Genomic DNA, 14968 nt, shown 5'->3' with positions numbered 1-14968 from the left:
AACTCATTTTAAATATTTTATTGTCATCATGTGACATATTACATATTATTAATGTGTGACAATTGAAGGATTTCCATGTAAAACTCCCTTTTCCTCTAAGAGGTCCATTGTGCAAAGCAAGTAGAAATACAAACATCAGAGTTTTAACATTTACACATATATTCCAAAATATTCTAATGTATCTTTATAATCAGCTGAGCTCTTTGTTCTCTTCCACACTGTCACTCTTCAAGGTATAAGTGCATATGGACAATAGAACTTTGTAAAGACACTTCTGAGGCATGCAGATTGGCACAAATGTTAGATAAAAAAACAAATATATAGATATGGAAACAGGTAGCGCCGACACTGGTTTTTTCTGGTCACAAATTAAGGGCCTCGGCCACCTTTCTCTCCTCAGGAATACCATTTACCTGGAATAATACAAAAAAATATATAAAACTCTGTTTTGATGTGCTGTTAGTCCTGTTTAGCAAAAGAGATGAGCTGAAACAAACCTCATGAATAAAAATAATTCACAAATCAGCATTAATTATCTCTTCATTAGCTAATAAACAGATCGCAGCACCTACCTCCAGCCTTCGAAATGTTGACATGACATAATTATCTCCTTTGTTAGCAGTGAACAGAGAGAGCAGCAGGTTAGTGTGTCATGCAGCTCACCACCATGCACACAGGAGGGCGCTCACACACCAACACAGCAAAGTAACTGTGGCCTAAATTTCAATGTGGCTTCATATTGTTAAAGTCAACAAAGCGTCAATATGGTAGTAAGATGTAATAAGTCAGTCTAAATTATTTTACTGTGAAGCTGATGAGACATGCTTTCCCTGCAGTGGACATCCTGATGAACATTAGGCAGGAAACTATACATTTATTTACAACAACTTGCAGCAGACGATGTTCAGCAACAGACTGCTATTTTTTTCACTAAAATAACTAGATTAAACTAAATTAACTAAAGTTAATTATTCATGTATGTGGCATTAAATAGTCACATTACATATCACATATGCAGATACAGTAAAGCAGTCTGTTAGACTAGAATATGAAAGACGGAGGTAGCACTAACCTGATGGCCGTTGCTGTGGTATCGTAATCTGATTTTGCAGGTTCCTGAAATAAACAATGATATTGTGGTGAACAAACATTCCCACACAAGAGCCTTTAGTATCATGTGAAAGCGTGTTGTATTTAAAATTTTTGAGTATCAAGCCCATTAGTAAATATCATGAGACAGCTTGAACCTCTTAAGCTGTAGTTATATTTTCCAAAGACCTGACTTGCTTGTTGCAGCTTTGGCTATAAACATGGCGTGGTTAGAGAGTGCTGAAAACAAGATTAAACGATAATGGTATTGTTTTGACTCATATTTCCCCATAATGACGCCTATAAGCCATACATCTGTGTGCCTGCGAATGAACGTAAGCGTGTGTATGTTATTTCCCTCCACCAAATCCCCTAACTCACGTCTGTGTCTGCATGAGGGGCATGCTGGTGGTCTCATAGTTGTCGGGGTGGATGGGCGGCACCACCTCGCCACTGACTGGGTTGAAGACAGGCAGGGTGGAGAGCGGCCAGGAGATCTCGCGGTTCTTAGACATGCTCCGCAGCTCCTTGGTGGACTTCTGGATGGAGCTGTGGTGAACCAGCTGGATGCTGGAGATGGGAGAGGCAGCGAATTTAACAAGAGTTTGTGATGTTGCCATGTCTGGTGGTGTTATCTCATCCCGTGTGCAATGCTTTATATACTGGAGAGGTATTTAAAATATCTGAATAAGCCAGCGATTTGCATCTGATATGGTGAGATCTGCAGTCAGTTCATGCATGCACAACAGAAATCATCCACCCTCACCTACCACTGTGTCTGACTTCAAGATATGTTCTTAATCTTCGATATTTGAGATAACTGAAAGCAGCCACCGCTAAGCAAGAATTCCCTTCATCTGGTCATTAAAATTTTGAGCAGCCCATTGGATGAATGGATGTCAACACACAGATGAGCATATGACTGGTTATGAGAAAGCCGTCAGTGACAACATAGATGACAAAACTGCAAACCAAAGAGAGAGGGGGGGGGGAGGGGACAGAAACAGACCCAAAATCAAGAAAAACACAGGAGAGGTAAAACACTTACTCTGGTGTTTGCATGTTTCTTTTTTCCCTAGAAACAAAACAAAATGGATGAATTAAATACTAATATTAATAGTTAAAGAGACATCTACACACAAGTGAATGGACTGTTGGGTAAAGACGGTGTGGAAATGCTGATGGGGTGTGGAACGTGGAGTGAATGAGGGGGCACGTCACTCCCAGCCTGCAAATGATGGAGAATGATGAAAGGACTTATCATGGATGAATGATCATCAATGTCATGGCTATGCTTCAAAACAACAAGACGTTACATGAAAACATTAAAAAAAAAAACAAAAAAAACCTGGGACAGAAATTTATGGGTAACTTAACATGTGTGGACGGTACAACTGGATGGTAATGACAAGCTGCAATTTCCAATCCAGATTTTTGCACTATCCTTTCTGTCTCTCATTCCATACTTCAGTAACTTTTTCACTGCGTTCCTCAAATGTCTGTTGGGGTGTTTGGTGCAATATTTGCATAAAAATATAAGACCAAGCACACTTACACCCCTTCCCGTCGGCAGCACATAGTGTAGCCGAGGATGAAGAAGAGGACTAGCGCCACAGCGGAGGGAACAGCCAGCGTGATAAGGAAGTCGGAAAAGTAGTCCCGGCTCCTCAGAGACTCAGAGGGGGGGTTGTATTCCCCAAATTCAGGCAGGATCCCTGTGCCTGGGTCTGGGCGGGTAATGTATATCGGGACTACTTTGTTGATGTCAACCTAAAGAAATAAATATGAGTAAAAGTTAATTCAGTATTTGTGAATAAACCTGATGAAGCTATTGGTCAAAAACAATCCTTATGTAGCCACGAGCACAAGGTTATGTTGCCCCACTATTAAAAACCTACAATTTTCAATCCAGGTGAATCTGTATATGAGAATCCTCACCAGAGAAATCTTACACCAGTCGATGTGAAACTGAGCTCTGAACTTCTTGTCACAGCTGATGACAGGCTCCATCTCCTGACTGCAGCGCAGCTGGTTATGTGGGCTTTCCACCTCCCGCAGGCACGAAGAGAAGGGTACATCAGCACCAACCATCACATACACTCTAGGGAGAGGACACAGTAAAATATAAAGGATGAGAGAGGAAGGAGAAGAGAAGAGAAGAGAAGAGAAGAGAAGAGAAGATGGAGCCTCACTTTACATGTTTATGCTGAGGCTTGTAATAGTCAGAGCATTTCTCCTCCACTGAGTGTTCTCCTAGATGCTTTTATCTTCCAAAACGTCAGCATGAATCTTTGATGTACAACTTATGGCAGTTCATGTGGGCTATTCCCCGCTGAACTAAACCAACTGACAGTGTCTGTCAGTGCTGACGGCCAAGTGTACTTATCTAATTCTCAGCAAAATGAGGATTCCCAAGGCCCCAATTAAATAAAATGTTAGCATGATGTGAGTGGGCTGAAAATATATGCAATTTGTTTGATTGTGAGAAGCGAAGAGGTCATTGATTGAGAGATTCTTTAAGAGTGTGTAAATCACAACACTTAATTTAGTTTTTAAAATAGAAGCAAATGGGGAAGCAAGTAGAGCTTAGAGCAAAGAAAAAAAACCTTGATTGAGCTTTCCTTTCCTTTAGCTATGAAATGCTTTTCCAACTGTTGAAAAATTCAAACCAGGTCCACTTCAGCCTCCAAAATCCTCACCCTTCTTTGAGGTTATTGATGGGCAGGGGCACACGGCCACCACGGTCCAGTGCCGAGGTGATGTTGATGGCGTTGAGGCGCTCAGGCTGCCATACATTTTTCACCGCTCCTAGGAAGTCCCCCAGCACCTCGCTCGCCAGCATCTCCTCCACATTCATGTTTTTGATGTAAAACTCTGCCTGGTAGGGCAAAGGGAACTCTGTGCATAAGGATGAAGAAGAAAGAGTGAGATAAAAGGTTGAAAACGGTGAAAGGCAGTAAGATGAGGTGGGAAAGAAGACAGGAGGGTGAGCTACAACCATGAGAATCCATAACCCTGAGAAAAGAGAGATGACACAGCGCTGTCCTGCTGACTCAGACATCATGATTACTTTATTACTGCTGCGTACAGTAGTTGACACTGACTTCACCAGTCACTTCTGGGGCCAGATGGCAGATGACATCACAGCATAGGGAGAGTGATGTCACGTTAGCGCCGCGAACATCTGCTGCGCGTTCACCCGACTCAGTTCATATTGCACTGCATGTACCGTGACTGGTCAACAAGCCAGTGCGCAAACATACAGATGCACAGATGTGAGGTGTAGTCACAAAGATGAACAGGACGCTGCACAATGTGATCATTTAGAACCATAAGGCTTCAACACAGGACTGCGCTGTTCACAGAAGCCACAACATACAGTATATTGAGATCAGTACCAGTCAGACTGGATGTAAAGATACATCTTTTACTTCACTATCTGAAGAATAACAATAAATGGTTTTGACTGTTGACAAATAATATCACCACAAGGTTCACTTTTCTACAGCTTTTTCTTACATGTGCTTCATCCGCAAATGGGGTTCGCTAAGTTCTGAAAACTCTTGCTTACGAAGATCATGTCATATGATCAAAAGCTCCAGACTAGCTACTAAATGTACCTTGTGTTAAGATTATTTTATCAAATACTGTTTCCATGGTTCAAGAACTTCTGAGCTCAATAATTTAAACTGATCTAGGAAATAAGAGCAACAACAATGCATATTTAAATTTAAACACAAACATTATTGATAACATCAATAATTTAATGTGAGATTGACATAGCTAGATAAATATAGTATTTATTGTACCATGTGTATGAAGAAGATACTTGACCTCTGGTACATTATAGCTCTTCGTAAGATCAATATAGTATATAGTTTTTCTTTGGTAATGATTTATTAGTTCTGGTTGACAAAAGTAATCACAGGGAAAATTTTGTCTTCAGGGAAGTCCATGACTCCGTTCAAGTTCTGAATGTGCCTTCAGGATTTAATCAGGGAAGTTGCACAGTCTGATCTCTGCTTGCTCTAAGCTCTCATACTGGGGCCTCTTACCTTCAGTGGCCATGATGTTTATGACCAAGTTGTGCCGTGCCGTCTCGAAAGTGCGTCTGTTATAGGCAGTAATCTGCAACACACAGGGGTGAAAGTTTAAGCCCAGATCAGTGCAGCTTATATTGCAGCAGCCCTCTGGACAAGGCTGAGCTAGATACACCACACAGGCTCCGTACCCGACTGAAACACCGTATAGAGGCACATGTGCACTGCTGGGAACGTTAAGCCTTTTGGGAAAAGAATTTCTGCAGTAGCTTATGGGGGACAAAGAAAGCATATAAAGACATAGTGGAATTTAAGTCTGAAGACTCGAGCGTAACACTGTACCATGCTACTGCTGCATGCACACAAATTAGCTGAATTCAGTAAAATAAAGTCTAATGTGCAACTACTCCTTTAGCTTTATGTGTGCCTTAGTGAAGACCACAGAGTACCTGATACTGTCTCCCATTTAAATGACTGAACGTGATGTATTCTTTTAATTCAATGCCCTCATCTTGTTCAACATTTTAGCACTAAAAGGATCATTCCTTTTCCTTCCTTGACATAATAAGCAGCAGCACAAATTACTTCATCTCTACTCTTTTCAGTTTGAAAGTGGTCCAGCCACCAACCTCTATAACAGTGGGCTTGCCAACATGCTCTGCAGTGGGGGAGCCGTAGAGCACTCCGTCGCTGTGCGGTGTCCTCTGGATGTAACGCAGCCAGCCTGGCCTGTCGGGGTAGCCCATCAGGTTGGTGTTGAAAGTGATGGGGTCATTGCTGGCGTCCCCTGCAGGCAGAGCAGTTTAATGAGGGGGCACTTGATTGTTCTGTTATGGGTCACAAGCAATTCAGTAATGTACATTTAGACCCATTAGCTGAATTGTAGTAAGTTTTGCCAACTGCAGCGAAGCATTTTCTACTTGTGAAATATGATAAATTAACAATGTGCTGTGGTATTTATAATTTATATGCGTACAAATGTTTGAATGTCATTAAGGTTAGCAAACATTTAAACACAAAAAATTATATCTATATTAATTAAAGAGCCACAGAATGAAGCTGTAATGCTGTAGTACCTGATTTTGGGTAGGGAGGAAACTCTCCTTTGAAGTACTCTCTTTCCAGAACGTGGACAAACAGCACTCCTGCAGATGGGTAGACGTTACGGTCCGCGTGAGACCTCGACAAGATGGTAACCACTGCAATACAGTTTTCAAACAAACAGAGAAAATTAGCTCCTGAGAGAAGAACATTTCCTATTCTGTGTGTGTGTGTGTGTGTGTGTGTGTGTGTGTGTGTGTATTATTCATCATTAATGACCTGCCAGCAGCACTAATTAACCAAGAACAGAAGGCGTTAAGGTGAAAACAAATAAAGCAAATGTTGGGGTCACTCTTACCAGCTAAACTCCTTCACACTTTGAGAATCAGCAATGCTAACAATGACAGATTTGTCTACTTTTTTTTTGCCTTCTTATGAAGGTAAAAACATGAGCCTCACACGAGGTCGCAGTCCAGAAACCAAGCCTGAAGGCAAAAAATCTGACTGAAACACCATAGTTGTGTATATACGACGACAGGCTGTTAAACCAGTGAATTTGCAAGTAGCTGAAGCACTGTGGGTAAAAGCAGCAGTAATGAGCGTCATTCAGACTGTACAGAGTTTTTATGAATGCCCTCCTCCCACTCTGTCTCTATTATGCCCTCTTCTTTAGCCCCACTCCATTTCAAACACAAACATTTAGTCTTTATTTGTGAAGGGCATCGCTAGGAAAATGGCAGCCCCCTTGAGAAAAGTTTGCACAATGTAAGAGCGAAGGTGCTTTAGCCAGCTCTCCGCTCTCCACCCCCACCCCCACCCCCACCCCCCCATTCTCCCTCCCTCAGTGGGTGGGCACTCAATTTTTAATCACCATGGGAGACTGAATGCACAAGGAAGGGGGGGGGGGACTAGAGATCTGTGCTATGAAGTGCAAGAGAGGGAGAGAGTTTGAACTGTTCTTGCCTGCAGACACAACTCGAGTCGCATTAAGCAGCTACAGGAAGGCCCAGGAAAGCTGTGAGTCTGTAGTCTTCTTCTACTTATGTACACCATTTTTTAATCCTGCTTCATCTTCTCATCAGTAACAAACCAACATATTCTACAGCACTATCATTAGTTTAGCAACATTAAGTGGATCTCTACATCTGCAGTGTGAGCCCTCTCCTTGAACAGTAGCTGAGTCTCTGCTGAGGAGAGTAATAGAGCAGGATTTACATTTTAATCCGGGTCCATGAAAGAAGAAGTCAGTATGTGATCTTGGGTTGTTGAGCGTTATCTATTACCAGGGTGCACAAAGGGGTTAAAGAAGATTAGGTGACACAGTAAGCTCCAGATTATTAAGAGAGTCCACATCTATGAGGCCAAATTGCCTAACTGCAGTCTAAGTACACTGATGAGCTGTTGGAAGAGTAAAGTTGTAAAACGGCCCCATGTGTATGTTAAACTGGGCTACATCTGTTGCCACAAACAGAGGCGCTGAACTGGCCATATGTCCCATGTCCCCGAGGGCTTGATCCCAGCTAGATGCAATCAATACAATGTAGCCGCCACTAAATGTGGCGTTACCTATCGAAACCTGAGGTTTGCATCTACAACATCTCTTTCCAAGGACAGACTGAGGGAACCACCTGAGCATGACTAATCCACGCAACAGCTCTTCATGCTGCTACCACTGCACCCATGACATTAGGATCTAGGTTATTCAGAGACCAAGAATAAAACCTAATTCGGTTTCAGCACACCGGTGGCGCCCTCTGTGATGACTTCAGTTGATCCACAAATCCCTCTCTGAATGCAAACTTTCAGTTTCTATTACCCGACCGTTGGGCCTCATCAATTCTTCACCACACAAAGGACCACGGTCACACAGTCCCAGTCAAGGTCAAGCACCGGCCATTCTGTTCTACTTAAAGACCAACTGGACGTGGTGTAAACATGTGTGACACGTCCACATATGAGACAGGCAAGACATAGAAGAGAGCCCAGATGGCCTGGTCTCACCTAATGGTCTGAGGAATTGAAATGACCTATGGGATATGAAATGTGTTTTAGCCTAACAACATTAAAGATTTGATGCAACAGCAAACATTCACACACACACTCCTGGCCACCTTATGTTGGCCAGTCTAGCCTCCAGGATCCTACTGGACTGTCTGCCACCCTCACCTTTGATCGCAGTCACTTCCATTTAGACAACAGCCAGTGTAAGTAGAGATCAGTGACTAAGCTATACCAAGGCTCTGCTAATAGCATCAGATCTGCTTAATTGTGGCAAGCTGACTTTCTGCCAGGCCTTCTCGAGATGATGAACTGCACCGCTCTTACGGTACATAATACATCACCAATTAAAGGTTAATACTAAACTGTTCTCTGCAGACTAACCTGTCAGCTCCTGCTGCAGGACAAATGTAGAGACAGAGATTTGCATTGTAATGCACACAATGAGCTACACTTTTGCAGTAATTGCACTTACATACACACTAGAATACAAGTATTATCCATGAAGTACACGTAATAATAATAGACACAGTACTTTGAAACTGTCGCACATGTCCATACACTACATGACTAACAGGCCTTTGCAGGGGGGATGTAAATGGCTAACCAGATTCTATGCTTTTCTGAGCTGACCTTGGGCTGGCTGAAGTCTCAGGAGTGATGTTTTAGTTAAAAATGCCATTGGCAGCGTGGAGAGAATAAACCAGCCTTGTCCCTCTAATAGCTCTAGCTAACTGAGGCCTCTAGCTAGGTGAGGCACAGTCAGTTGGGAAGAAGTCCTTTGGATCTGCTGAATCAGTATCACATACATGCATGCTGTCCAGGTCAGGAGGAACGCATGTGCCTCTTTGGTGACTGGTGGGGAAGCACAGATAACAAGGATTCCTACTGTTTGGACTGAGGCCTTGGTATTCTGCCCGTGATGAGTTTGAGCCTCGTTCTAAGCACAGACCTGGAAGTGAAAGTAGTCGGTGTCACAAGAAGCAGAAGGCGATGACTGAAATCAACTGTCGACACGAAACAGCCAGTTCAATGTTCTAGGAATCTATAACGGTAAGCAAATTACTAATTTATCAATTGTTGAGAAGTTATGTGTCATCAACAGTGTTGAATTTGTGTATCATGTGTTTAACAGAGGAAACAGACTTTTGTCGCATAGTTAATGATTAAGGATAACGTCTAATACTTACAAGGAAAAGGTTTAGACAAAATCTAAAATCAGTAAACTACTGTTAACAACAAAAGTAAGGGGGCCAAGTCTGTGAGACCGGAGACGATTGCAAACAATTATGCCAGTATTAATGGGAACCAGTTGAGCGTGTCACTGTGTTATGACAGGGGGGAGGGGACAGCGGGTCAACACATGAAGTGCACCACTGCACACACCGACTCACCATCTCTGTACAAGGCTGTTCTCTGCTTCAAGCCCATGGATCGCTCCATGTGGACATGTCTCTCATGTAAAGCGCCGCATTTCGCCACATAGGCATGTGCAATGTAAACTATTGGATCAATGAATAAAAGCATGAATGGAAAAGCGTGTCTCTCCAGGGCATTCTGAATTATGCATAAGGTTGCCAGTTCGTTTGGTCAATGCAGTTTCATAACAGCCCTGACTTAAACCTTACTTTCATGAAGTTAAAGAGGAACAAAGTAGGGGTTAAAATCTAACTAAAATCAAATACAGCGGAATAAAGAGAATAATAAGGAAGTACAGTGCACTTACAGTTCACTGAGACATAAACAGCCCCAAATTTGACATAATAATAGACAGTGGCAAATGTCAAAGCTTCAAGCCTCAATTACAAAGAGCTCAGGTTTTCTGGAAGTTTGTTTCAGGTACATGGAGCATGGACACTGCATGCTGCTTCCCCACGTTTTGTTTTGGTCCTTGGGGCAGTGAGACCCTTGTCCAGATGTCCAAGGAGGTCTGAATAGCTCTCAACATAGCAGCACACCATCTGATCCTGATGTGATATGTCTCCCTTTCAGATTTCTGGCTTGGATACAAGGACGTGTAAGATTAAATTCTTCATGAATGTAGGATTTACTGCAGGGTTGTTGTATCTCCATTAATTTGTGATGCCTAATAAACCTGGTGTATATTTTCCCTGGGTACAAGTGATGCGCAGCTGTAACAAATAAGATGCTGTTACTGTCCATGCTTCACAAAATTCAGCAATATATTAATATTATCTCATCTATTCCTCTCATATGTCATTAGGGGTAACTTGAGCTGCTAAGCTACTTAATTAGCCATTCATAATACACCTGTTCCGCATATACACACAGGCCTGCGCCAAGGGAAACAGGCTATTTTCCCAAAGGAAATCAAAGCTGAATGGATGACTGACAAGAACTAGCCAGACAAGGTATAACGTTAGCGTTATATTCCTCACTAGAGATGTAAGGTACAGTACAAATTACACATTTTATGTTGAATACTGAGGCACTCCGCCCGTGTAACGGTATAGCTGCCTATTGTTAGCCATTTTTTCCATGTCTCCTCCTCAGGCGCTTGGAAAAAATGAGCAGCGCAGCTAAACAGCAGCAGGCTAACTAGCTAGCTAGCTAGCTAGCATGGATACGGCATCAAAAGCAAACGCGTGAAAAAAAGTCCTGACATTTCCGGCGTTAATCGATACGTACCCGTACCGAGCCATACCGCGACAGCTGCAGCGGACATGGTGCTCATCGTCCCCGTGAATTTTACATGAAAATGGAGGTTTTATCTAATAGCCACTGGGTTTGACAGCCATAATAATAAGCATCCTGCAGCATTCCTTCCTCCGCCTCCTTCCTTGGCTGGAAACAGCACTTCTCATTGGCTGAACATCTGGATGGAAAAAAAAAAGATGGTCGTCTCGTAAAACAGAGGCAAAAAAAAAAAAAAAAAAAAAAAAAAAACGAGATGTGAATCACAATTATGAGCACCACGCCTTTCAGGAAATGTCTCCATGTGATGTTCGAGTTTGGCGAGGATTTTAATTTAGTCTGCCTGCATATCAAAGTCAAGGAGTGTCTGTCTGCGTTTCTGTTGACCTGGCTGTGTCCTTGTCCTCTGGGACCCAGTGCAGATGCGATTTCATTGACACTTACGTTTAGTCGCCCACAAAGTCCACTTCAGATTAAGTTGCATTTTCGCTTGATGAATGTTTAATGATCAGTTATTTAGCTCTCCATGATGGAGAGCAGACACACACACACACACACACACACACACCACCCAGGGCTTGACCTCCTGAGCCCAGCTGTAAGAGGGCACGGACATGTTTGAGAAGTCTGCTTCAATCTGTCCAGACCCCCTGCAGAGACAGTAGTAGCAGACAGATGGTCATGTTTTGGCCCCTTGGCTCACAGTCAGGCCTGCTAAAGGCCAGCGGGACTCTTGATTCAACCCCCCCATGCCCCACTGATGTCAGCCCCCCGCTGAGCAGGCACTTCAGATCGTACAGAAAAGCACCCTAATTCTGCTGACAGTGGTCACTTCATGGCTCTTGTTCAATATGAACAGTGGATTCATTTCTTCCTCTGTGGTGATATACAGGATGCCATCCATCCTCTGTGCTCTGCAGTGCGTGGCTGTTCTGTTCTCTCACCCTCCCTTTTATCCCCTTAAGATTATTTTTAGGTTGCTTAGCAACATCTTCACATAGTCAGTGTTTGGACTGGGTATGAATGCATCACAACATTCACTATAGGTCTATGCACGCACTAAGATGCATAGTAATTGAGGCTGGGGGACTACAGCTTCTCCCCCATGGCCAAATGTGTCTGACACTGATTTGGTCTGATAGTCTGCACTAAATTTCAGTTTACACTGTAATTCTCCTGAATCTGCTTGTGTTTAGCAGTGAACTGAGATGATAAATGATAAAAGCTCTCTCTCCTGTCTCCTATGTTTTTTCTGCAGTCGCTCTTGGCATTAGGCCTGTTACTAAATGTGTGTAGCAGCCAAACTGTAGCGTCTGTAGTACAGCAGACACAGTGTACCTCACTGAAAAAAAACAACACTGCATTTCCAACAAAGTTTGTATTTCAAATAATATTTTGCTTACTCTGAACTGAAGATGCTTGTGTGGATGCACTTGCAGTTGGTAGTGAAAAATCAGAGTGGCTATGAGTAAAAATAATCAACCAGTTGTAAAGGCAATGTAGATGTGTTTTAGGTGCTGTAAATGCGTCCAGCGTGGACTGAGATTACATAATAATATAAATAACATATCCTATGCGCTCATTTATAAATAAGATTTATATTATGGATTTTATTTAAGAGGGTGACAGATGAAATTCGAGCATAAAATCACTTAATTTCATGCAGCACATGCATATGCTTGCTCTAATAAATCACACTTTTTGAATGAATTATGATTCAAATTTGATGAAACTGTAATATGTTTGTCTAAAACTGGTGTGCCTTTACTTACTTACATACGTTTGCCATGTTTTATAACACATCAGAATGAATTATATAACTCAGTCCTGTTGGTTAAAATAATCACACATTTGGATGTGGACAAAGCTTCCTTTCTACTCTGCTTAATCACATGGATTCAGTCCCGTGTTTGAGGTGGTGTCTGTTGACTCCTGTGTGACCCAGCCAGCTAGTATTTTTACACTCTGATCTTTATTAGAAAACTGCTAAAATATTAATGGATTAATTTGGGAAAGCGACTGCAAACTTTAGAGATAATTTCATCCCCTGAATATGCATTTAATCATGGCGAGTGTGTGAGATAGAGTTGCTGTGTTCAGTAGCCAACTTTAACATCTTTCCTATATTTCATTCAATAAAACACTTTTTATCCATAGACAGAGTTAATTGCACCTATATATAGACTGATTAGATTGAGGGAGTTATATTCATTCATATTCTCTCATCAGGTTGACTTTTAATGAGGGAAGAGTGGAGGACAAACTTTACCCAATCCTCTGGCTCTAAGCCCTCCTGTGAACTCCTCAAGGCCACCTGGTGGTCCCCACCCCACAATTTGGGCAACCCTAATTGGAACAGCCGTCACACAATCAGACATGTCTTTGACCCTCTACCACACCCAAACCCCACAGATGAACAACAAGCAGCCAGTGAAGTTACAGTTGCTGTGTGCTGGTATTTATGCCAGACTGCAGCTCACTGAAACCCCCTCCGCGCAGCAGATTATCGGACCAAACCATTGCCGCAGTTCAGGTTTTAACACCTGTCACATGAGGCTTCACGGTTTCAAATCGCCGGCTATCATTACAGCCGAGTGCGTTTACCTTACTGCCCTGCGGACGTGCATCGGACGGCGGCGTCTTGCAAACGCTGCCACGGTGCAGCTTTCAGTGGGATGAGCTGCCAAATTGCACCGACACCCCTATTGTGCGGCTGGCAGCATCACCCCCTGCCTGCAATGGCGCTGAAGCGGCTCGACTATGTCCAAGCGTCTCTGTAGTGGCGATTCCGTCCCGGACTATTTTCCAGCGTGGGGTCGCTATGTTATTGTTCGAAAGGGTTTGCATCCTTGTTTTCTTTTCCACCAGTTTACCCTCTGGATCAGTGTTTATTTCTATCAGGCGTCAAACGAAGCCGGAGCCATGAATGTAAGTCTGACTCTTTTGTTTTTGCAACATTGAGGCAACATCGCTGTGGTTTGTGGTTGACAGTTAACTTCGTTTTGTTTTAATTTTTTTATTATTATTATTATTATTATTTTTTCATTGAGAAAGATCGTTTTTTTTCTAAATGACTGCCCCTACGGAAATCTGTACAAGGGGACACATGTGAATAAATGAATGTTAAAGTGTCAGGAGCGGAGAGCCCGAGCTGTCATCGTGTTGTGTGCGCTGTGGCTGATGTGCAGCTCAGCCTGTTTGTCTGATCCCACTGACACAACGTCAAAGCCTCAAATTCATCTTTCTCCTCTTAACTTTATTTTCCTCTGTGCAATATCCTCCGAGGCAGCACAGGCTGTTCCTCAAGTTCAAGCGGATGCTTTTTATTTATTTATTTATTTTTTGTACACAGGGATTTCACATATGTGTTATCGTGGACAGGCAAGAGTCCAGCATGGTGAATAATAAATACTGAACCAGGACATTTAGGTTTCAGCTGCTGCTGCTGCTGCATCTATGCCGCCCAGTCTGTGGCTTTCAGCACAACTTGGATTAATGAATTCTCTGTGTCCCAGATGAATGTTTTTTTTTTTTTTTTTTTAAATCCACGCTTTATTGTGTCATATTTCATCCCCCTTTCATGAAATGCATTTCAAACAGCATTAAACAGTAATGGCTGTGGGTATGGCATATTTAACTACGACGCTAGCCTGCTAACCTGTTATAACCCTGTATTATTATAATGGTGGGGCAGAGGACAGAGGCATTAACTCAACATTTAACCTGCAAGTCTTAGCATTCATGAAATGTTGCATCTTTTGGTGCGTTCAGCAACATTTTCTCTGTGCATTTAATGTTGAAACTGCCATGCACTGCTTTGTTGACACTGACATTTAATAGGACCCAACATAATGTCAGTGATGGTTTAGAAAGCTGGGGTCACAGCTCACTGTAGAAAACAGAGTGATGGGGAGACAGGGGGAAGAACAGCATAGCATCCTATTAAGCACAAAGAGATCACATCTTTACACTGAGGTGTACAACATTGATTTGAGAAGGTAAACAGCACAGCAATGCTGAATAGACAACATCATTACAGTGCTCTCAGAGGCCAATAGGCTTTCATAAGTAGCTCTCTTGTACTAAGAGCTTTTATATCACACATTTCTCAATAGTGTTATTGATGGAAGGTGAAAATGATCTCT

The 14968-nt window shown here is 42.5% G+C and overlaps 2 protein-coding genes across 6 annotated transcripts in view; one reads left to right on the top strand and one right to left on the bottom strand.

Moving 5' to 3' along the window:
- Positions 1 to 3: 3 nt before the first annotated feature.
- Positions 4 to 13568, bottom strand: sgce (sarcoglycan, epsilon). Of its 5 annotated transcripts, none has more exons than XM_071500160.1 (12): positions 10818 to 10988; positions 6206 to 6328; positions 5759 to 5916; positions 5145 to 5217; positions 3789 to 3987; positions 3028 to 3190; positions 2645 to 2859; positions 2138 to 2164; positions 1471 to 1659; positions 1073 to 1116; positions 573 to 610; positions 4 to 413 (listed from the first exon to the last, which is right to left on the bottom strand). In XM_071500160.1, exons 1-12 carry the CDS (start codon positions 10861 to 10863, stop codon positions 363 to 365), a joined length of 1326 nt encoding a protein of 441 aa, XP_071356261.1. In that variant the 5' UTR covers positions 10864 to 10988; the 3' UTR covers positions 4 to 362. The 5 variants fall into 5 exon arrangements, with proteins under 5 accessions (XP_071356261.1, XP_071356262.1, XP_071356264.1 ...); XM_071500165.1 differs by lacking the exon at positions 10818 to 10988 and adding an exon at positions 13428 to 13568 and having other exon boundaries at positions 211 to 413; XM_071500161.1 differs by lacking the exon at positions 2138 to 2164 and having other exon boundaries at positions 10818 to 10989.
- Positions 13548 to 14968, top strand: part of ppp1r9a (protein phosphatase 1, regulatory subunit 9A) — a 46984-nt gene continuing 45563 nt past the window's right edge. Inside the window, exon 1 of the mRNA XM_071500154.1 lies at positions 13548 to 13751. The gene's annotated coding sequence lies outside the window, so the exon portion shown is untranslated. The remainder of the gene's footprint in view (positions 13752 to 14968) is intronic.

Source organism: Trachinotus anak, unplaced genomic scaffold, assembly GCF_046630095.1.
Source record: "Trachinotus anak isolate AG129_WGS33_773 ecotype Australia unplaced genomic scaffold, CSIRO_AGI_Tana_v1 ptg000016l, whole genome shotgun sequence".
Lineage (NCBI taxonomy): Eukaryota > Metazoa > Chordata > Actinopteri > Carangiformes > Carangidae > Trachinotus > Trachinotus anak.
The sequence above is the reverse complement of the archived record's forward strand: the minus strand, read 5'-3'. Positions and strand labels throughout refer to the sequence as shown.